Here is a 22,274-nt window from a genome sequence, read left to right as displayed (position 1 = left end):
TTAGTGCCCGGCACAGGGCAGGGGCTCAGCAAATTGTCAATGTTATTATTGTTAGAAGGATAACCTTGTTATCAATAGAATTCTGTAATGTAGTGATAATAACATTTATTCAGCACTTGCACTGTGCTCAGTACTTTATAGGTATTATCTGATTTAATTCCCACAAATTTAACTCCCTAAATATAGGCGATTATCAGGCCTATTTTACAGAGGAGAAAACTGAGGCACAGAGGGGTTAATTCACTTGCCCAAGGTCACACAGCTAGTGAGTAGCCAGGATTCAAAGACAGGCACTGTGATCAAATTAACCGCCCCAATTCTTCATCCTTAGAGCCACACCCTTTGCCATATAACTCGTCAGTGTTCTACTGTGGGGCTGGGAGGGCTGGAAGAGTTGGGTGGCAGACATGTCCCACCCCTTGACTCTAAGTTTGGCCACATGACTTACGTTGACCAACAGAACAAGCTGGAAGTGCTGTGAGTTCTGAGCCGGGGGCTCCAGAGACCTTGCATATTTCTACTTGTGCGTCACTGTAGCCACAAGAAGAACACGGCTAGGCTAGCCCAGGTCCAAGGCCCCAGTCGTGGCAGCCAAGGCCAGCCAGAGCCACCAAGAGTCAATAGCCCCCTCCCCACCCCAACATGCGAATAAGCCCAGATGAGCCCAGCTTGAGTCACTGACCTCAGACTCGATGCTAAATAAGTGCTTAGTGTTTTAAGACAGTGAGTTTGGGGGTGGTTTCTTATGCAGCATTATTGTGGCAATAGCTAACTGAGATATTGTCCAACTCCAGAGCTATGTTCTAGAACACTGCCAGATTGTAACTAGGAAGTTTAAGGGGGTGGGAGACATCAGATACATCTCCCCCACCCTCCGGAACCCCAGGCCTGATTCCAAGACTAAGAAGGAGAGAACTGGCAGGAGATCCGTGTCCCCCTTCTCAAAAGATTCACACAGTTGCCAACCCACGAGATTCTAAGAAGGCAGGATCTAGGTATTGGTCAGCGTAGCGGACATTGTCCTTTTTGGTGGACACTCCAAAATCCATTGATATTCTTCCCTTCCCCATAGAAAGCTGTAAGTGGGCATATGTCTACCTACCAGCTGTATGACCTTGACCAAGTCAGTTCCCCTCTCTGGGCCTCAGTTGGTACATCTGTAAAATGGTAATGATAATAGTACCCATTTCCTAGGGGTGTTTGAAGATGAAATGAATTAATAATGCAAGAAACATGGTATCTAGTAACACAGCAAGCCCTCAATACATGATCCTTGCTACTATTATTCATCCTCTTGTCACATTTCTTAGCAAATCTAAACGCCCGTGCTGGAGTCGGACAGAATTGAATTCAAGTCCCGCTTCCTTCTTGCTGTAGCTTTAATCCATATCTTTAACTTGGCCTCTCTGTGCCTCAGTTTCCCTCCCAGTTAAATGGTGAGCACCACTGTTTCCTCAATGGAGGACACTTGGGGATGGGGAGGCGCTTAGCACTTGGTGAGCTCCGGGTCAGGTCGGCCACGAACAGCCCTGGCCATTACGTGATTGAACGGAGAGGGAGGGGAGAAGGCGGCCGCGGTGGAGGTGGACAGGGGCGTCCTGCGGCCCCAGCAAGGCTGGCCCAGCGGCGAGGCTGGGGATGGAGCGCATGCTTTAACCCTTGCAAGGCCGCGCCTCTCTCTCTCTGCAGTCTAGTCACCGTGCCCAAGGAGGGGGGCCTGGGGAGGACAAGGCCCCGGTGGAAGACCCACGCGCACAGCGCGGAGGTGGGACTGGGTGGAGGGACGCGGGCTCACCCTGCCCTCGACCCTCCGCCGGCCCGCAGCCGGGGCGACCCTGGGCGCTCAGGCCGTGCCCACGGCGCGCGGGGGAGGGATGCCCAGGCAGGTGGGGAGATGCTGCAGGGAGGGGCTCTCCGTCCCCACGCCGCTCACCTGCGCCCCGCGGCCGCGGGTACCGCCGTCCCCGCTGCTCGCCGCGCCCGACCGCCCTCCCTGTCGGCGTCCGCGGCCCGGCCCGGCCCGGCCCGGCTCCGCTCGGCCCCGCCGGCCCCGCCGCTCGGCCAGATCCGCATGCGCCGCCGCTGCCGCCGCCGCGCCTCCCCCGCTCGCGCGGCCGCCGCGCTCGGCGCGCCCCCGGGACCCCCTCCCGACCGCGGTCCCCGCCGCCCCGGCCGCCGGCAGCGCTGGCCCCCGCGCGGTCACACGCCCTGCCACGGCGTGTCACAGACAGCGGCGCTCGCGGGGGCCAGAGGTGGCGTCACACGGTCACACACCCCCACGGGGTCACACACTCCCACACTGGGTCACATACAGCGTCATGAACATCATCCACATGCACACACTCACACGGAGTCACCCCCTCACATGGGGTCACACAGGGTCAAACATTCAGACTCACATGCAGTTACACACATGCTCACACTGGGTCCCACACGGGCACAGCGCCCAGTAGCATCACACACTGTGACACACTCAGATAGTGCCACCATCACCCACATGGTGTCACACACAAGCACACATATGTCCAGGCACTGTCACACACTCCCGTGGGGTCACAAAGAGTATACTCACGCATCATACACGGCCTCACAATCACACAGTGTTACACACTTTTACACACTCAAATTTGTCACATCTGTCACACACTCACATGGGGGTCACACTTCCTGCACGGTCACACACTCATACATCACTCAGTCAGAGGAGGTCACAACCAGCATGTCAACAACAGTAACAACCACAGCCACACACTCAATGGGGTCACCGTGTCACACATCCTTACATGACACATGTGGTGTCACACTGTCACAGTCTAAAAGAATCACACACTCCCGTATAACAGATTTCACACATGTCCCACACCATGTCCCCCCAGTGTCACGGATGCATCCAGCATCACAGACTGACACAGTGTCACCACAAGGTCACGCAAGAACAGCCTCAATGCTTGCCAGACGTGGTGTCACACAGTCTCACAGTGTAACACGGTGTTATACACAGAATGGCGCATGGTGTCACTCACAATCATACTCTCCCTCGGGGTTACTCTCAGTCACACAGGGTCCCGTGGACACATAGACACGCGCACAGTGTCCCACACACCTATACACCCACACTGTCCTCCCTCACTTTCTCCCTTGCAGCTTCCAGGAGGCCCTGGGGCGCAGTGTCCCAGGTTGGCCTCGTGGCCCTGGGAGAGGGGGCGTGAGCCACGAGAGGCCGGTGGGCATGGCCCGCGCTCGCCCCGCCCCGCCCTGGGCGCCTGAGCGCGGAGGCGGGGCACTGGGGTCCGCCCGCGCCCTTCCTAGAAGGCCACACGCGGCCACGCCTCCCAGGCGAAGTGGCGGGCGGAGGGGGCGGTCCTGGGCGGCAGGCGGAGCTGCCAGTCTGGCCACGCCCACCGCGTTCTCCCCGCCCAGGGGCGTGGTCAGTCCGGCCCCGCCCCGCGCCAGGAGGACCGAGAGGGCAGCCCAGCAGCCAGCCAGTTCCCGCGCGTCCTGCGACTCGGCGGCCTCGCACCCCTCCGACTCCGCAGCATGGTCGTCAAGAAGATTGCGCTCTTCGGCGCCACCGGCAGAACCGGGCTCACCACACTGGCGCAGGCGGTGCAAGCAGGCATGAGCTCGGGCGGGCGCGGGGCGCCCCGGGGTGCGCGGGCCATGCCTTAGGGAAGGACATCGTGGGGCAGGACCGAGGCTGGTTGGGGCCGTCCGTGCTTTGGTGTATGCACGGGGCAGAAATGGGGGACGCTAGGGGGTCCAATTTTATGTGAGCCAGGAAATAGGAATCGGCCTGGGACTCTCCAGTGACAGGTTTAGATTCAGGGCGATTACGAAATGTGGTGGTGGTGGTGGTGGTGGTGGTGGCGGCGGTTAGCACACCCAGGCAGGGCTTCCTAAACCGGGCATGCGCTCGCCGCCAGCACCGCCCTCTCTTCACAGGTGATAAATCCTCACGCCACTCTTGTGGGGTGGGAACTATATCACTTCAGGTGACAGATGAGAAAACCGAGGCCCAGAAAGTGAATGTCCCGATATGACACAGCTGCAAAGTGGCAGTGCCGGAACTTGAACCCAGCCAATGCTTCAGCGGCCTAAAGTCCACCGGCTCTTGGTTGGGGCACCAAGGCTGGAAGTTGAAAAGGCTGGAGAGTGGGTTGTGGTGGGCACGTAGTGGAAAGAGGAGCACGGAGACCTGGGTGAAGACTGCGGAAGTCGATGAGGGCTGAAACTTCGCAGTTTCGGCAGGAAGGGGATGAGCATTCCGTGCCCCACCGTCCAGACTTCACCAACCCCCAGCGAGGCCTGGGACTTCCAGATAGAGGGCCCCACCCTTGCTGGCCTCGGTGATTCTGAGGATATTGACTATCTGGGTGCTCCCAAAGGGCGGAGGCCGCCAAGATCCCACTCTCTGCTGTCTCCCAGCCCAGCCCTCCCTTGGAGGGACTCTACTGGAAAGTTCCCCATTAAACCCACTCTTCTCCCCGTGCCCAGGAGGACCCAGTGAGGATCTTGACATGTGGGATGAGGAGAAACAAGTTTGCTGATAGGCATTTCTCGGGGAGGAAGTAAGAGGGAGAATTTGAGAGGTGCTGAGTCACCCTGAGCAGCCAGATTCCATGTTACTACCTTTTTCTTAATCCTCAGTAAATAACCCTGAATTGCACTCATCCACCCTGGCGGTCGCAGCTGGGACTGCACCCCTGGACTTTGAGAGGTGGGGCCCTGGGGCGACCCTGCCTTCTCTCTGTGGCTCCCACAAGTCTCTTCACAGCCCTGTGCCTTGCGGTCCCCACCAGAAAAAGGAAGGGCTTGAAGTAGCTGGGCGTTTATTTACCTCCATAAATGTCCCTTAGCTGAGTGAACTCAGATTATAGCTGTGTGCTCCTGGCTCAGGTACCTAAAATTGCCTCAGTCTCCCCATCCTCAAAATGGGCACTTTAATACCTACCTTGTAGGGTTGTTGCAATCTGGTGCTTTCCACACTGTGGCTCATAGTGAGTTCCGAAATCTATTTAATTGGTTGCAACAGTATCAGAATGTTTCACATGTTAAATATTGGTTTTATGAAACTTTTGTTTGAATTATGTATGTATAGGTTTGTGTATACTGGGTTAGGCTGTGAAATCTATTTTGTACTGAGGGTGGAGATAAAAAAAAAAAACCTTAAAAGGGGCATGATTTTTTCAACATACTCTCAAATAGTTATGAAAAAACTATATATATATAATCATATATGTATATGTATAAATGCATTTATATACACAGGTATATAACTATGTATGTTATAGATTTATTATATAGACACACAGAAGGACAAAGGAAAAGCAAATATGAAAATCTAGGTCTTGCAACTTTTCTATAGGTCTGAATTTATTTCAAAATAAAAAATTAGGGGCCGGCCAAGTGGCATTGCAGTTAAGTTCACGAGCTCCACTTTGGCGGCCCGGGGTTCGCCCGTGCAGATCCTGGGTGTGGACCTACGCACCGCATTTCCAGCCATGCTGTGGTAGGCGTCCCACATATAAAGTAGAGGAAGATGGGCACGGATGTTAGCTCAGGGCCAGTCTTCCTCAGCAAAAAGAGGAGGATTGGCAGCAGATGTTAGCTCAGGGCTAATCTTCCTCAAAAAAAAAAAAAAAATTTAATAGAAAAATTTAAGTAAAGAATTTGAAAAAAAAAATTGGGACTAGCTTCCCAATGCTCTTGTTCTTTGTAAAATCTATGCATTCTAAAAGTGTGCTGTTTGGTGTGGTAGCCACTAGCTTATATTTAAATTTGTCTAAATTTAAATGTGTGTTGTGTTAAAAAATTTGGGGGAAAAAAAAACATTTGTCTGTGGAAAGAGCTTCACATAGCCCTTGGCACATGGAAGGTTCTCGATAAATGTCTCTAGTCACCAATAATGTGACCCTAATGGACACCCTGTGCTGGGCCTGTGTCAAAGCTCTCACTGTCTGTGAGAACAAGTTTCTCCCCCAAATTAGCCACGATTTACTAGGGTCCATTGTAACCAGTGGCAGTTCACAAATGTTCCCATTGGCCCCTTGAAAGCCCCCTCTGCTCCCTGATGTGTGTGAGGGCAGCACAGGTTTTGTGTCATTCCTTTATGAAAGGTGGTCCACACAGGATGGAGATGCTGGAGATTTCCATCCTCATTTTGGAGAGGAAATTGAGGTCCAGTCAGGGAAGGTGTTTCCTTACTCCAGCCAGTAATAGATGGAGCCGGAGTTTGAACCCAGGTCCCTGGGGCACTAAAGCCTGTGCTTTTGTGTTTATAAAAAGTCAGAGAGAGGGTGGCGAATATGACACAGTTCCTGGACCCGCAGGGCCCTTGCTTTATTACAGGTCAACATAAGTAGGGCCCTGAAGAGGGCGGTAGAAGATGCTCCAGGCAGAGGGAGCAGCATGTGCAAAGGCCAGGAGGCAGGAGACAGCACAGTGCGTTTGTGGAACTGAAAGTACAGTGGGTGAGGAGGACGGTGCTCCAGCACAGGCTGGAGAGGAGGAGAGGCCACCTCCCAAGGGGCCTTGAAGGCTGTCATGAGGAGCCTGACTTTATCTCAGCACCGGAGGTCATGGGAGGGATCTGAGCAAGGGAGGTACTCTGATGGAACTGTGGAAAGCTGTCTGGCTGCCCTGTGGAATATGGATTGGAGGGGGAGGCAGGCCAGGAGCCCGGGGATGCCAGGCCAGGAAATAAAATCATGAGATGATTAAAAGGTGTAGTGACAGCCAACGCCCATACAGCACTGCTGTGCCAGACACTCCCCTGCACATTGTTTTAGTTTTGCTTTTTTTTTTTCAGGAAGATTAGCCCTGAGCTAACATCTGCTGCCAATCCTCCTCTTTTTTCTGAGGAAGACTGGCCCTGAGCTAACATCCATGCCTGTCTTCCTCTACTTTATACGTAGGACGCCTACCGCAGCTTAGCTTTTGCCAAGCGGTGCCATGTCCACACCCGGGATCCAAACTGGCAAACGCTGGGCTGCCGAGAAGCGGAACGTGCACACTTAACCGCTGCGCCACCGGGCTGGCCCCTAGTTTTGCATTTTTTAATAGCAGCTTTATTAAGATATTGTTCACAACCATACAATTCACCCATTTAAAGTATACAATTGGGTGGGTTTTAGCATATTCACAGAGTTGTACAAACATCACTGTGATCAAGTTAGAACATTTTCATCACCCCCAACAAGAAACCCCTAAAAATCACTCCCTGTTTTTCTGCTTAATCCCTTCCCCAGCCCTAGGCAACCGCTCATCTACCTTTTTTTTTTTTCCGCAAGGAATATTCACCCTGAGCTAGCATCCATTGCCGATCCCCCTCTTTTTGTTTTTTTTTCACTTGAGGAAGATTAGCCCTGAGCTAACATCTGTGCCAACCTTCCTCCACTTTGTATGTGGGATGCCTCCACAGCATGACTGATGAGTGGAGTGGGTCTGCACCCTGGATCTGAACCTACAAACCCTGGGCCTGAAGTGGAGCACACAGAACTTTAACTACTCAGCCAGGGGCTGGCCCCATACTTTTTGTTTGTATGGATTTGTGTACATTTGTCTGTTCTGGACATTTCATATAAATGGAATCACACGCTATGTGATTCTTTGTGACTGGCTTCTTTCGCTCAGCAAAAACGTTTTTTCAAGGTTCATCCATGTTGTAGCATAGGTCAGTATGACATTTCTTTTTATTGCCGAATACTGTTACGTTGTATGGATATACCACATTTTATGTATCCATTCAGCTGATGGAAATTTGGAGTTTGTTTCCTTTTTGGCTATTATGAATAATGCCTCTAGGAACACTTGTGGACAAATTTTTTATTTTGTTTTGTTTTAATTATATATATATATATTTTTTTATTGAGGTTAGGATAGTTTACAACGTTGTGAAATTTCAGTTGTCGTGTACAAGTTTTTGTGTGGACATTTGTTTTCATTTCTCTTGGGCACATCCCTAGGAGCAGAATTGCCAGGTTAGATGGTAATTCTGTTTCACCTTTTGAGGAACTGCCAGGCTGTTTTCCCAAGCAGCTGCAGCCTTCCACATTCCCATCAGCAGTGTCTGAGGGTGCCAGTGTCCCCATATGCACGCCGACATCGATTTTCTGTCTTTTTGATTATAGCCGTCCTAGTGGGTGTGAAGTGGTATCTCACTGTGGTTTTGATTTTCATTTCCCTGATGGCTAGTAATATTGAGCATCTTTTCATGTGTTTATTGGCCGTTTGAATATCTTCTTTGGAGAAATGCCTATTCAGATCTTTTGCCTAGTTTTTAACTGGGTTATTCAATTTTTCATTATTGAGTTGTTGGAGTTCTTTATATATTCTAAATACAAGTCCCTTATCAGATATATGATTTGCAAAAATTTCCTCCCATTCTATGGGTTGTCTTTGCACTTTCTTGATGCACTAAATTTTGTGTTCTTGAAGCACAAAAATTTTTAATTTTGATTGTGTCCCATGTATCTATTTTTTTCCTTTGTTGCTTGTGCTTTTGGGGTCATAGCTAAGAAACAATTGCCTAATTCAAAGTCACAAAGATTTATGCTTGTGTTTTCTTCTAAGATTTTTTTTAGTTTTAGCCCTTGCATTTAGATCTTTGATCATTTTGAGTTAATTTTCATATATGGCGTGAGGTAGGGATCCTACCTGATTCTTTTACATGTGGATGTCCAGTTGTTCCAGCACCATTTCTAGAAAAAACTATTCTTTCCCCATTGAATTATCTTGGCACCCTTGTCAAAAATCAACTTACTGCATTAAACTTTTATATATATTGTTTAAACTTACCACAATCTTGTAGAGTAGAGACTATAATTAGTGTCACTTTACAAATGAAGGCACCAAGGCCCAGAGAGGTTAAGTGACTTGCTTATGTCATACAGCTAGCTAGTGGTAGGGCTGGAATTCAAACCCAGGGTTATTTTGAGGATTAAATGAGTTAATAGATGTAAGGCACTTGGTCCTTGGCACATGGTGGGTGCTATAAATATTGTTTACCATTATTATCATCATCATCGCCCCAGAGTGTTCAAATCTCCCATCATTTGATTCTGAAATACATGATGACAGCTACCAAGAGAATTGGAACAATTTTATTGTTTTTCCTTTATCATTTTTCGAATAATGGATTAATCCTCTGATGTCTACCAGTGAGGACCAATGGGCGATTGGTAGGATCATTCTGAACTCGCAGATTTTTACATGTGTGATGTGTTTCAATTCTTTGCCATCACTATTCTTTTGGGCAAATCATATTACCCGTGATATGTCCCAGTGAGAACACTTCAAGTGGCTTCTGTGTCCTTTCGACATGGCCCCAAGATATTTGAGGCACTGCCTTACCACCTGGCAGATCAAGGCGTTCCAGGCTCGTCTTGTCCTTCCCTGCCCAGCCCAGCATCAGCCATTTCTCCAAGGAGCTCTGGTTCATTTTGCGTGAGAAGGATTGTTGGAGGCTGGCTTAGTCAGCTCGGGCTGCTGTGATAAAATGCTGTAGACGAGGGGCTTAAACAGCAGACATGTATTTCCTTCCATTCTGGAGCCGGGGAGTCCAAGATCAAGGTACCGACAGACTTGGTTTCTGGTGAGGGCCCTCTTCCTGGCCTGTGGACGGCTGTCTTCTCGCTGAATTCGCACATAGTGGAGAGAGACCTGAGGTCCCCTTATAAGGACACTAATCCCATCATGGGGGCCTCATCCTCATGACCTCATCTAAACCTCATTTCCTCCCAAAGGCCCCGCCTCCAGATGCCATCACATTGGGGGTTACGGCGTCGGCATATGAATTTGGAGGGGACACAAACCTTCAGGCCGTGACAGAGACCACAATGAATAGTTTTATTTTTTAACACCACTATTTGGAATACATCATTTGCCACTATTTCAAACGAAGGAAGAAATAGCTTAGTTGTGAACTTTAAAATGGGCGTGTACACGTAGGTACCAGGAGACAGCGTTAGCCAAGGTTCTTTTGGGACATACTAAGGCAGTGAAAATCTTTAATGGGGGCTGCCAGGTGGCCGAGTAGTTAAGTTCGTGCGCTCCGCTGCGGCAGCCCAGCGTTTCACCGGTTCAGATCCTGGGTGCGGACATGGCACCGCTCATCAGGCCATGCTGAGGCGGTGTCCCACATGCCACAACTGGAAGGACCTACAACTAAAATATACAACTATGTACTGGGGAGATTTGGGGAGAAGAAGAAAAAAAAGAAGAAGATTGGCAACAGATGTTAGCTCAGGTGCCAGTCTTTAAAAAAAAATCTTTAATGACCACAAAGGTGGAGCGTGGCCCTTCAGAAGGAAGGCTGGGGGGTCAGAGACTGTCCCAGTGCTGGGCAACCCTTGGGTAACTCATGTCCTCCTCTGTTCCTCACTTTCCTCTGGGACCATGGATGAGGGGCATAGGCCCGTATGATGCCAGGAATTAACCCTTTAGTTGCTGGAGGGTGCGGAAGTCTGGGGGAGGCCCTTGGAGGCCTCAGTATAAATTATTTAAGAAGAATCTTGAAGCTATGGCCCTATTTTAACAATCGACTGAATATCAACTGTGGGTATGCCAGCAAAGATGTGTGAAGGCCACTGACCCAGAACAGAAGCCCTGGGTCATGGATTTAGGGGTTTCTGACACCCTCCAGGACCCAGCCCCTGGAGCCCGGAAGTGCGAGCCCGCAAGCCCACTGACCTGCCTCTCTGCCCCTTTTTGCCCGCAGGTTATGAAGTGACAGTGCTGGTGCGGGACGCCTCCAAGCTGCCCTCAGAGGGGCCCCAGCCAGCCCACGTGGTAGTGGGCGACGTTCGGCAGGCGGCCGATGTGGACAAGACCGTGGCTGGGCAGGACGCTGTCGTCGTGCTGCTGGGCACCGGCAGTGACCTCAGTACTGGGCCCCCCCTCTGCCCACGGCCCCCTCCTGCACCTCGGCCCCCAGCACCACCCCCGCCCCCGGCCCCGCCCCTGCCACCCCCGCCGCCACCGCCACCCACCAGTGACAGCCACTCTCTGTCCCCTCTAAGGTCCTACCACAGTGATGTCCGAGGGTGCCCGGAACATTGTGGCAGCCATGAAGGCCCATGGCGTGGACAAGGTCGTGGCGTGCACCTCGGGTGGGTGGCGGGGTCGTAGCGGTGGGTCTGAAGGATGGGGGGTGAGTACTGGACAGGCAGCCCAGGGGCCTCTGCAAGGCATTGGAGTCATCCCAAGTTACTGTGCATTTATTGAGCACCAACTGTGTGCCTGGACCTTGCTGGATGATGCTGGGGACACGGTGGTGACCGTACAGCCCTGGACCCTGCTCTCATGGGTCTCATAGATGGAAGGGAAGTGGTAAACAGAGCCATCATCAAACTGTGACAGGGCAGAGTGGTCAGGTCTGGAATCCAGGGGGCTCAGGCAGAGGGGTCAGTGCTGGGATGCAGGGGGCCCAGGCAGAGGGGTCAGGGCCGGGATCGGGGAAGCCTATAGGACTGTGGGAGCTCTGGCCCAACCTGAGGAGAGGTCAGGGGAGGCTTCCTGGAGGAAGTGACAGAGCCATGGATACACAGACCAAGGCTCTACCCTCACAGAGCTCCTGATACGGGGAGACGGACCTTCAACAAATAGTTGCCCTGAGTAAATCCAAAAGACACAAAACCCCTTTGAGTACTCCTGCTTGTGGAGGCACGTAGCAGGTGCTAGTAACGCAGAGCTGTTCTTATCAGCTCCTTGTAGAGCTAAGGGAGTGGAGGCCCGGGCAGGCCCACCGGCTCACCGAGCTCACACAGCTCGTGGTGGCAGAGCTGGCGTGTGAAACCAGACCGTCTCCATGGTCCACACTCCACTCTGTGTTTCCTTGGGCAGTGAGCTCAGGGATGGTGAGGCAGACCTGGCGGGGCCTCGAGGGCCCGGGTGGGGACTTTGTTTTCACCGTGGGTGAGATGGAACCACGGATGAGCTCTGTCCCCTCAGCCCCACTCTGGCTACACTTGGACAGATCCTAGGGGCAGGGACAAGGAGACCAGGGAGGAAGTGCTGCCATGGTCCAGGCAGGAGGTAACAGTGGGCGGGAGCAGGCAGGTGAGAAGTGCTCAGCTCTTCTGTGGGCCATGGGAACAGGACAGGAGGCCCAGAGCACCTGGAAGGCCATGGTGAGCCGCTGCAGGGTTTTGTCCTGGCACAAGACTGGCGGGCTGGGGGCCTGGCCAGGCTGTCCTCAAGCCTTGGCTGACCCTGCCCTGTGTCCCTCCAGCCTTCCTGCTACGGGACCTGGCCACCGTGCCCCCACGACTGCAGGCTGTGACCGATGACCACATCCGGATGCACAACGTGCTGAAGGAGTCGGGCCTGAAGTACGTGGCCGTGATGCCACCACACATAGGTGAGTGGGGCTGGGAACCCAGTAGCGGGGGCGCCACCAGCCTGCTCCTTCCGCCCTCTGGGGAGCTCCCCCAGGCCTTCCCTGGCCAGTCTGAAGTTGCAGACCTTTGCCCTGCACTTTCTATCCTTCTTCGTGCTTGATTTGTGTCCTTTTCAGTTATCTGTGTTGAACAAGCCGCCCAAAATTTAGAACTGCGGAACAACAAGCCTCTTTTATTATGACCATCCCTCTCAGTACCTGGAGCTGCCTAGGCTCAGCAGGCAGGTCCTGCTGGGGTCTCCACGCGGTGGCTCAGGAGCTGGGGATGGAGTCCAGTGGGAGGAAGGAGGAAGGCTTCCTCATGGAGGTGGGGGCTGCTGACTGTCGCTGGCACACGGCACGCTGCCTCCCCCAGCGTCAGATCTCTCAGTGCTGCTTCCGCTGCGTTCTGTTTATTAGAAGCGAGTTACTAGGGCTGGCCTAGATTCAAGAGAACAGGAATGATGCTTCACCACACAGATCAGATATTTTCTTTATCTTCTCTAGCGTGCGTCTCCCTCACTAGAATGTCAACTCTTTGAAGGCACGGATTTTGTCTTGTTTTGCTCGCGACTGTGTTCCCAGTGCCTAGGACAGGGCTTGGCAGGTGGTGATGCTCAGTGAATATTTGTCAGATGAACGAACACGGGGCACCACGCCTCACGGTGGTGGTGTGGAGGAAACCAGTGAGCTACACCTGCACCCACACCCACTTTTCCCCGCCCGGGTCTGGAATCCACACTGAGAGAGACACGGAGTCAAACATAGGGAGAGAGTCGTTCATTCAGCAAATGCCTCCTGCATGTGGACGGTGTGCCTGGCCACCATCACAAGCCCTGGTAACAAGAGGGCCTCTGCTCTCCTGGGGCTGCCATTGCTAGCGGGGGAGACATTTGCCTGCCCGCTGGCAGAACAGCTTTGCTTTCTGCCTTCTGGGGCCCCAAAAGGAGGAGGCCAACACACCTCAGAGGTTCCAAGAAGCTTCGATGTTTAGGTTCAACGAAGCGAGGTGTATCAGGACCCTTTGAGAGTAAGTTGCAGACGGCATCGCGCTTCACTCCTCCTTCGATAGGCATCTCCCAAGAAGGAAAATATTTGTGTATGAACCACGGCACCATTGTTGCACCAGGAACTGCCATTAGCTCTGTCTCATCACTTAGTGTCCGTTCCGTATTCAGATTTCCCCAGTTGTCAAAAAATACCTTTCAACTTCTCTCTCGCCCCAAAATCAGGATCCAGTGGAGGACCATGTGTTGCGTTTAGTTGCCCATGTCACCTTTAATCTGGAACAATCCTCCACATCTTTTTTTTTTTTTTAATATTTCTCATAACATTAGCCAGGCCAGGTATCTTTCTGAATGCCCCACGTTCTGGATTTTTCTGGTTGTTTTCTCAGAGATTCAGATTAAACACTTTTGGCAGGAAGGCCACCTGGGTGAGGGTGTGTGTTTCTTGTTGCACGTGACTCCAGGTTGTCCCTGTCCTGGTCTGCTGCGTTCCATCCCTAAATTAAGTTGGTCTCTGTCAGATGCTATTTTTAATTATCACGCAGCCAGTAGATGCCCTCGTAATAGCCAGGTCATGCCTGAACGCTATCCCCACTGTCTAAGAAAGACCCAGTCGTACCTCTGGCATCAGGACACAACAATTCCTTGTTCGCTCTTACAGTGTCTATAAAATGCAGGCCCACCCTGCGACATGTCACTCAGCCGTCCCAGGGGGTTCAGAGAAAGGAAAGCATCCAGATAGAGGGACCAGAGCAAATCTAGCCTTTGTCACTGGGAAGTGACCCTTTACAACCCTGGGAAGTGACTTCCTCTCTCCGAGACTCAGTTTGTCCATTTGTAAAATAGAGTTAATAATAGTTCTGAGCCCATTCTGCTTTATTTCTCCCCACCTAACACAGTGTCTATGTTGCTTTCTTACCTGATTAGTTGCCTCATCCTAGTGAATGCCTGCATGCTGAGGACAGGGCTTCTTGTCGGTTTTGTCCCCCTCTGGGTGCCCAGCACCTGACACATGGGTAATCAACAAGGATTTGTCAAATGAATGAAGTAAAGGGCATAGATTAGTGCCTGCACATGGGAGGGGGTTCATACCTTGGCGACTCGCCTGCCATCTGGGCTGGGCACGCGGGAGGCACCCTGGGACGGCCACTGGAGGGATCACGTGTTGGGGGAGGGAGGAAGGACGTCTGCTTCATCCCGCCCCTCTGTCTACCTAGCCGGAGACCAGCCGCTGACTGGGAAGTACTCAGTGACCCTGGATGGACGAGGGCCCTCGAGGGTCATCTCTAAACACGACCTGGGCCACTTCATGCTGCACTGCCTGACCACCGATGAGTATGACGGCCACAGCACCTACCCCTCCCACCAGTACGAGTAGGGTGCCAGCCCCACCCCAGAGGACGGCATCCTGGGAAATGGAGAACAAAGGAAGGGAGCAATAAATCCTGAGCCAAGAGCTTCAAATTATTCTAGAAGACCCAACTCTGGGACTCTTCCTCTCTCGCTGTGTCTGGGTGTCTCAGTGTCTCTGTCTGCCTCTATGTCAGATTTTCTGGGTATTCATTCATTTATTTCCCCAGGAACAGTTTATTGACTCACTGTGCTGCGCTCAGCCCCGTGCTGGGGACCCAGTGGTCACTGTGAGGACCTAGTGGTGACCCTGCCTTCACAGATCTCACAGTCCAGTGGGGAAGACAACCATGTCCCTGACAGTGACAACCCAGATGGCCAGGGCTCTGACAGAGGAAGCACAGAGGGCTGAGGGAGCCCAGAGGGGGTACATGACCCAGCTTGAGGGACCTTCTACAAGGTTCTGTAGAAGAGGGGATGTCCCACCTGAAACTGGGTTTGGTAAGAATGAGCCAGGAGAAGGTTCTAAGGCTTGATGGTGTTCTGGGCAGAAGGAGCCACACAAGCAAAGGCAGGAGGCTGGAAATCACATGGCCCTTTTGAAGAACTAAAATCCACCCCCTACAGCCCTAATACTTTTCTCAGAGGTGAGGAGTGGGCAGAGCTAAGAGGCTGTTCCATGGACAGAAGAGTCATTGTGTAGAGTCGTCAAAGGTTTGAGCTTTATTCTGAGGTTTTATGCAAGGAGTGCAGCAGGGGAGAGGTGGGGAGGGGGCCCAGTCAGGTCTGTGTCTTATAAAGCTTCCTTTGGCTACCATGTGAAGGTGGATCGGAAGGGACAAGCGTGGAGGCTGGGAGCCCCAGGGGACCAAGGCAGAGGCCTGGGGGAGGAGAAGAGAGAATGCGTGGAGCCTGGCAGCCCAGGGGGAAGGGGAGGGAGGCGTCCCGGAAGAAGCATAGCGCTGTAACCTGGGGGTGGGGTTACAGCGGGGCCACCCTGAGAAAGGGACCCTGGAGGAGGGGGAAGGGGAAGAATTGCCCCTTCCTAATCATGGCCTGCCCCACCCCCTACACACACACACTATTTCCAGACCTGCCTGAGCTACTCCTCTCACCCTATCTCCAGCCTCCCTGCACCTAGCCCCATAGCACCTCCCCTCCGCCTCCCCAAAATCCATTCCAGTCCTATACTGCTTCTGCAAACAGCAGGATGACTTGGTTGACAAGTTCCAACGGTGAGAACCGGTCTGAGGAGCCTTAAACCTCCCCTTCCAGGGGTGACCTGGAGGAAACCGTTTGCCTCCCCCTCCCCTTAGTGAAGACGTTGGGGGTGCGGCGCCGCTGGATCAGCCTTTCAGGGCACAAGCATTGTTTTATTTCTGCCCTCTCGCTTTCTTTCTGTCACCCTGTCTGGACACTGAACACTGTCACTGGGCGCCTGCCTTGTGCCCAGCCCTGTGCTAGGTGATGCCGCGGACTGAGCGGTGGGCGACCATGATAACCTTGGTACTCGCCCTCAGGAGGCGTACAGTCCAGATAGTGACAGCCCAGGGCTAGGACGGGGGGAGGCACGGGCAGAGGGGTCAGGGCCGCGATGGGGGAAGCACAGGACACCATGGGAGCCCAGAATGGGTCCTCACCACCCTAGAGTGTCAGGGAGGGCTTCCGGGTCGAGAAAACCTTTGAGATGAGTTCTGGTGAGAGGCAGCCTAGGAACTGAGGGGCTATTTTCAGGACCAGGAAACAAGTTTAAAGATCCAGAGGCCTTTTATTCTCATTTTTGAATCTTTGCTATGGACCTGGCATTGTTGTAGGCACTGGGGATAAGGCACGGAAGATTCATGGTGGTGGAAGGCACTTGAAGCCATTTTAGAAAAAGTGACAGTGAATCCGTGTGGCTGGATGGTAGTGAGCAACGAGGAGCGTGCATCAGGCGGGATCGTGAAGGGCTTTGTGGCAAACTCCCAAAAGAAGTGTGGACTTTGTCCCCAGGGCAGTAGGAGCCATGAATGAGTTTCCAGCAGCGGAGATGCCATCCTGAAAGAGGAAGGATGGGGCGTCAGGTGGATGCAGGAGGGACCACCAGAAGACAAGCTGGGAAGTCCCGATGGTTAAGAAGGGTGCCGCCGAGCAAAATGTTGGGGAGCAGGAGGACAGGGGCAGCGAAGGGGCGGGGCTGCCATCGCCCAGGCAACGTAGGCCGCGCCAAACTATTGGCTGGCCTTCGGCGGCGTCCTCCTCCTCGGCCCCGCAGAGTCTGCCCTCGGAACCCCCGGGGCGCGGCCTCCCCCGCCCTCCCGGAAAGCCGGGTCGGGAGGGGCGTGCCAGCCAGTCTTGCTCCGCGATGGGGTCCAGGCTTGGTATAAAGGGGTCGCAGAGAGCAGTGCTGAGGATCTTGGAGCGGGGACAGCTGCTGAGTTGAAGGAAATAGTTTTGAGGTCCCCGCCCCCCTCCATCCTAGAGACGTGGCCCCGCCCCCTGGCCGGTCGGAATCCTTTAAATGGTCCGGGGCGCAAGGGAGGGGAGGGCGGGTCGCGCGTCTCCTAGAGACGGGCGGGTGGCTCCGCCCAGCCAATCCGCGCCCCGCGGCGGGCAGGACTCCAGCCAATCGCGGCTCGCGGCTCGGCTCCGGGGCGGAGCAGGGTGGACGGGAGGCGAGACGGAGAGGCCCCGGGGAGGAGAACGAGGCCCCTACCCAGCCCTGGAGGGTCGCGAAGCAGCGGACGTTCTAGGACGTGGTCATCGGGAACCTGACAGCTGAGGTGAGGGGGTGGCTGCCCAGCTTGGGTCCGGGGAGGTGGAGGCGCGCCCCCGAGAGCCGTGGAGGCGGGGTCTGGGCGGGAGTGCGGGGCGCTGATTAAGGGTGATGATAGGGTTTGAAGGGTTTGGGGACCGGAGATTGAGTTCAAGGTCCTGGACGGGAGACGAGGTTGTTGGAGTTGGATTTTTAAGTGGAGGGAGTTTGAAGCTGGGACATGGGATGTTTAGAGAAGCGAGAGAACCCGGCAAGGAACTTTTGGGGCAGGGAATCTGGAGATAGGACAATCCAGGTCTCCCGCACGGCTTGAATTCGGGGCTCTAGTGTTCTGGAAAAGGTCTGAAGGGTTGCGACTGGGATCCCGGGCATTTGGAGAAGTGAGAGAACTAGAGGCAAGGAATCTTGGTCTCAGATGCAGTGGTGGAGAGGGAGTGCTTGGAAGAGTTCCACGCTAACGTCTTGGAGGGAGAGTTTGGAGGAAGAGTCCAGAGGCGTTTGAAAGATGAGAGAATAAGGGAAAGTTAACGGGGGAAGATCTCAAAATTGAGACCTCTAGTCTCCCGAACGGAGAGAATCGGAGAGCATTTGTCGTCTTGAGCGATGTGTTGGGGCCTGGGTCTCTGGACCCGAGAGCAGTCTAGGGGAAGCATCCAGGACCTTCTGGGGTCCGAAAGACTGGGAGAAAGCAGTTTTAGAGCCGTAGTCTGGGGTGGGGGAGGGGTGTTCCGGGCGTGGAGCTCAGACCGGCCGCCCCGGAGGCGGCGGAGGGCGGGGCTCGGCAGGCGCCGGGCAGCTGGACGTCCGGGTTCCCTTCCCCCACCCACTGCGGGCCCCTGTGCGCATGCCCTGAGGGAGGGCGGGGGAGGGACGTCCCCGCGGCGTGCGGAGCCCCTGGGGATTGTAGTGTACGCTCCACGTCAGTGGGCGTACCTGGCTGCTATTGGCCCACATTTCCCAGAAGCCCCTGGGCCAAATTGGGGCGTGCCTGGGTGCTGGATTGAGAGCCGTGGGGGCGGGGCCTGGAAGGAGCCGAGGTCTGGTTGGATGAGTCAAGAGGGGGCGGGGTTTGGCGTGAGTCGAGTTCTGGCAAGTTTTCCTGTGGGGTGCGCTTTGGGGAAGCTTAAGGCGTGGGCGGAGGGAAAGGGGTCGGGCCCCGCCCTGCTGTCAGGGGCGCTCACAGTCACTCAGGAAGAGGGCGCGCGCTTAAACATCCTCCCTGTGAAAGCAGGATCTCGACAGATAGCTGCCGTAACAGGGCTCCAGGGGGCTCGGATATAGGCACCCACGTAAAGATATTGACTGAATAAATGGCAGTTCATTCTTGCTCGTTAAGTGTTTTCCTATGTAGTGGGCCCTGTGCCTGTTACACGTGCGATCTCCTTGACGACGTGTTGAGAATTTTTACTATCCCCATTTTACAGATGGGGAAACTGAGGCCCGGGGAGGTAATGTCCCATCGCTTCCCAAGCTCACAGGGCTGAGCAGTGTGAAAGGCAGAATTCTAACCCAGGATTCCCTGCTTCCGGCCCCAGTCTCTGTACTCCACACCTGTCGGGCACGTGCGTGCGCGTGTGCGTCCCATTTGAAGAAATGAGTATTGTGGGAAGAAAAGTTTTAAGTCTCAGAGGGACTTGATTTACCATCCTCATCTTGAAAATGAGGAAATTGAGTCTCAAAGAGGTAAAAACACTATTCGAGGCCACAGAGGCAAGTAAGTAGGATTCAAACCCGGCTATGTGTGAGTCCTGGTCTTGTTTTCTTAGTTACGTACGTTTACTCTCCACCTTAGCCTCGTAAGATTCATGTTCTCTCCATCTTATAGATGTGGAAACTGAGGTTCAGATCATTAAAAAGCACCCGCAACCATACAGGAGATTCGGGAGTTGAACTAGCGCCCCTGTGTCTGACTTGCCCCTCTTCTCTGCACAGGGCATCATGGTAGGAGGCTTGAAGAGGAAACACTCGGATTTGGAGGAGGATGAGAAGTGGGACTGGGGCCCGGCAGGCCTCCGGAGCTACCAGCAAGCCCTGCTCCGCATCTCCCTAGACAAGGTCCAGCGAGGCCTGGGCCCCCGAGCACCCAGCCTCCGCAGGCACGTCCTCATCCACAACACCCTCCAGCAGCTCCAGGCCGCGCTGTGCCTGGCTCCCGCACCCGCCCTGCCTCCCGAGCCCCTCTTTCTGGGCGAGGAGGACTTCTCCCTGTCGGCCACCATCGGCTCTATCCTCAGGGAGCTGGAGACCTCCATGGACGAGACGGAGCCCCCTCCCGATCCAGTGGCTCCCGTGGGTCCCCAGCATGAGGTGCTGTCCCAGTCTGATCCAGTCTTCTTAGAAGCTCTAAGCTCCCGGTACCTGGGGGACTCTGGTCTGGATGAGTTCTTCCTGGACATTGACACGTCTGCAGTGGAGAAGGAGCCTGCTCTGGCCCCACCGGCGCCTCCTCACAACCTCTTCTGTGCCCCAGGGTCCTGGGAGTGGAATGAACTCGATCACATCATGGAAATTATTCTGGGGTCCTAACACTGATGACGGGGCTCCTTGCTCATCTCAGCCTCGGGGGGCTGGATCCCTGGATCCCTGGATGCGACTGTGTGTGGGGGGGTGTGTGTGTGTGTTGGTGGGGGCTCTAAGCAGTGACTGTGGCCTCCCTTCCTCCCATTTCAGGGTTCCACAAACCGTCTCGCGTGTGTGTGTGTGTGTGTGTCTGGTGACCGCAGCCTTCTGTGAAGGTGGGTCTTTCTGAGCTAATTTATCTGTCCCAAATGCCTTACTGAGACTCTCTGTTTCTGGGAGTCTGATTTCCTACTTCCACATTTCTTCTGCCTTTCCCTCCAGTTCTTACTCCCCTTGTGACCACTGGGGCCTCAGGGAAGATAAGCTGGGCCTGGTAAAGGATGACCGGGATGTGCGGCCTGGTTGCTATAGAAACCCAGGCTCTGCCTCTCCCACCTAGAAGGAACGGGGAGGGGCTGGCCTCCTCCCGCCAGGCTGGACCCCACCTCCTTGGCAGGACCCAGCCCCAGCAGCCTCCTGATTCATACCCAGGCCGGACCACGTGCAATAGGGTGGAAACCAAACTGCTCCATGCCGCATTATTTAAAAGAAAGGCGGGTTTTGTGGTGGGTTTTTTGTGGGGGTTTTTTTCCGATGGTTTGTAATGAGTTTTTTTAATAAAAGTATTTTGGAAGGGATGGTGTTGCCTAAAGTTTCTAAACTTCATTGGGGCAATGGGAAGCATCTGGTATGTCCTCTAGACACGTATACCCCTCCCCTGCCAAAGATGGGGCGGGTATATCATTAATCATAACCTTTAGGGGCTGGCCCGGTGGCGCAGCGGTTAAGTGCGCATGTTCTGCTTCGGCGGCCCGGGGTTCGCCAGTTCGGATCCCGGGTGTGGACATCGCACCACTTGTCACGCCATGCTGTGGTAGGCGTCCCACATATAAAGTAGAGGAAGATTGGCATGGATGTTAGCTCAGGGCCAGTCTTCCTCAGCAAATAGAAGAGGATTGGCAGCAGTTAGCTCAGGGCTAACCCTGCTCAAAAAAAAATAAATAACCTTTATTGCATGCTGGTTAAGAGCACTGTTCTACCCACTTTATTTGAATTAAGTCATTTAATCCTCATGGTTCCATAGGAGTAGATACTGTTACCATGTTTTACACAGGAACAGCCTGAGGTTCAGAGAGGCCAAGTCACTCGCTCAGGGTCACACAGCTAGGAAGACCCAGGCCCCAGGAGCTAGGACTCAAACAGTCTGCCTCCAGAGCTTTGTTCATAACTATTGTATTTCTTACTTCCTGATAGATTTAGACTCTCCAGCCAGCCACACGGGTGGACACAGGAGGGAGAAACTGAGTCACATGAACTACGTGTGAAAGGATAGGGTACTCTAGCGCTTAAAAGTCAGCCCTTTCGTTGCATGAAATGTGCTGCTGAGGCCCAGAGGAGAAAGAAAATGCCCAGAGACCCCCAGAAAAGCAGATCTTTCTAGAAAACTTGGTTAGGAAGCAGAGCCCAAGCTAAAGCTACGGTTCTAAGGATTTATTTGGGAGGTGCGAGGCCAGGCTGGTGAGAGTGAGTGGAAAAGAGAATGGAGGCCAGGCAAGATGCAGTGTGACACCCTGCTGTGCTGGCTATGCTGCTACAGACCGCAGCAGGTGAGTTGACACAGCATTGGGGACTTTTCTAGAAGGGTTGCAAGGAGGAACCATAGCTGGGTGTAGGCCACAAGCAGGGAAAAGAGGGAGATTTTGCCTGTGCTTCCTGGCTCAAAGCTGGATTCTTGCCCTGAGTGGGCATCGCACGTAAGTCTGAAAGCAGTGGTGTAACTAACAGGTGGGGGCTGGTCCAGAGGGAGGGAGAGGAGGCGGTCAAGGGGATCTCAAGAAGGCACATGAGGTCCGCATCTCCATACGGATGCCCATGATGTGTGCCTCCTACTTAAAACTTCCAGTGACTTCTCCTTATTCTCAGAATAAAACCTCAGCTTCACCAAGGCCTGTGAGGCCTGACAATCTTGCTCCTAACTTCCCCGGTTTAATCCCCCTCTCTCTCCACCCTCCCTCAACTCCAGTCCTACTGGTCTCCTTTGACCCCAAGCTCATTTCCACCCCAGGGCCTTTGCACTTGCTATTAACTGCCCAGAGGACACTTCCCCCATAGTTTCCAATCCAAATGTCCCCTTCTCAGAGAGGTCCTCCCTGCCCTTCTAGCTCCGCACGTCCAGATACTCCACCACTCATCACATTCCGTCTGATTTTCTTAGAAGCACCTATCC

General features: G+C 53.6%; 3 protein-coding genes across 3 annotated transcripts in view; 2 read left to right on the top strand and 1 right to left on the bottom strand.

The window, feature by feature from the left end:
* Positions 1-2,077, bottom strand: part of SPTBN4 (spectrin beta, non-erythrocytic 4) — a 72,437-nt gene extending 70,360 nt beyond the window's left edge. Inside the window, exon 1 of the mRNA XM_070632774.1 lies at positions 1,934-2,077. The gene's annotated coding sequence lies outside the window, so the exon portion shown is untranslated. The remainder of the gene's footprint in view (positions 1-1,933) is intronic.
* Positions 2,078-3,435: 1,358 nt separating this feature from the next.
* On the top strand, positions 3,436-14,858 carry BLVRB (biliverdin reductase B). Its single transcript, XM_070632773.1, has 5 exons — positions 3,436-3,616; positions 10,718-10,882; positions 11,019-11,108; positions 12,230-12,358; positions 14,601-14,858. Exons 1-5 carry the CDS (start codon positions 3,538-3,540, stop codon positions 14,759-14,761), a joined length of 624 nt encoding a protein of 207 aa, XP_070488874.1. The 5' UTR covers positions 3,436-3,537; the 3' UTR covers positions 14,762-14,858.
* A 2,481-nt stretch (positions 14,859-17,339) lies between these two features.
* Positions 17,340-20,685, top strand: SERTAD3 (SERTA domain containing 3). The gene is made up of 2 exons (XM_070632772.1): positions 17,340-17,495; positions 19,421-20,685. The coding sequence occupies exon 2, from the start codon at positions 19,427-19,429 to the stop codon at positions 20,012-20,014; it is 588 nt and encodes a 195-aa protein (XP_070488873.1). The 5' UTR covers positions 17,340-17,495; positions 19,421-19,426; the 3' UTR covers positions 20,015-20,685.
* Positions 20,686-22,274: the final 1,589 nt, after the last annotated feature.

Source organism: Equus przewalskii, chromosome 9, assembly GCF_037783145.1.
Source record: "Equus przewalskii isolate Varuska chromosome 9, EquPr2, whole genome shotgun sequence".
Taxonomy (NCBI): Eukaryota; Metazoa; Chordata; class Mammalia; order Perissodactyla; family Equidae; genus Equus; species Equus przewalskii.
The sequence above is the reverse complement of the archived record's forward strand: the minus strand, read 5'-3'. Positions and strand labels throughout refer to the sequence as shown.

Excerpts from the sequence above, each read along its gene's own strand:
- BLVRB (XM_070632773.1), top strand. The coding sequence starts at position 3,538 with ATGGTCGTCAAGAAGATTGCGCTCTTCGGCGCCACCGGCAGAACCGGG. Across the intron at positions 10,883-11,018 it reads GGGCACCGGCAGTGACCTCA|GTCCTACCACAGTGATGTCC; the intron begins GTACTGGGCCCC and ends GTCCCCTCTAAG. Across the intron at positions 12,359-14,600 it reads CGTGATGCCACCACACATAG|CCGGAGACCAGCCGCTGACT; the intron begins GTGAGTGGGGCT and ends CTGTCTACCTAG.
- SERTAD3 (XM_070632772.1), top strand. The coding sequence starts at position 19,427 with ATGGTAGGAGGCTTGAAGAGGAAACACTCGGATTTGGAGGAGGATGAG.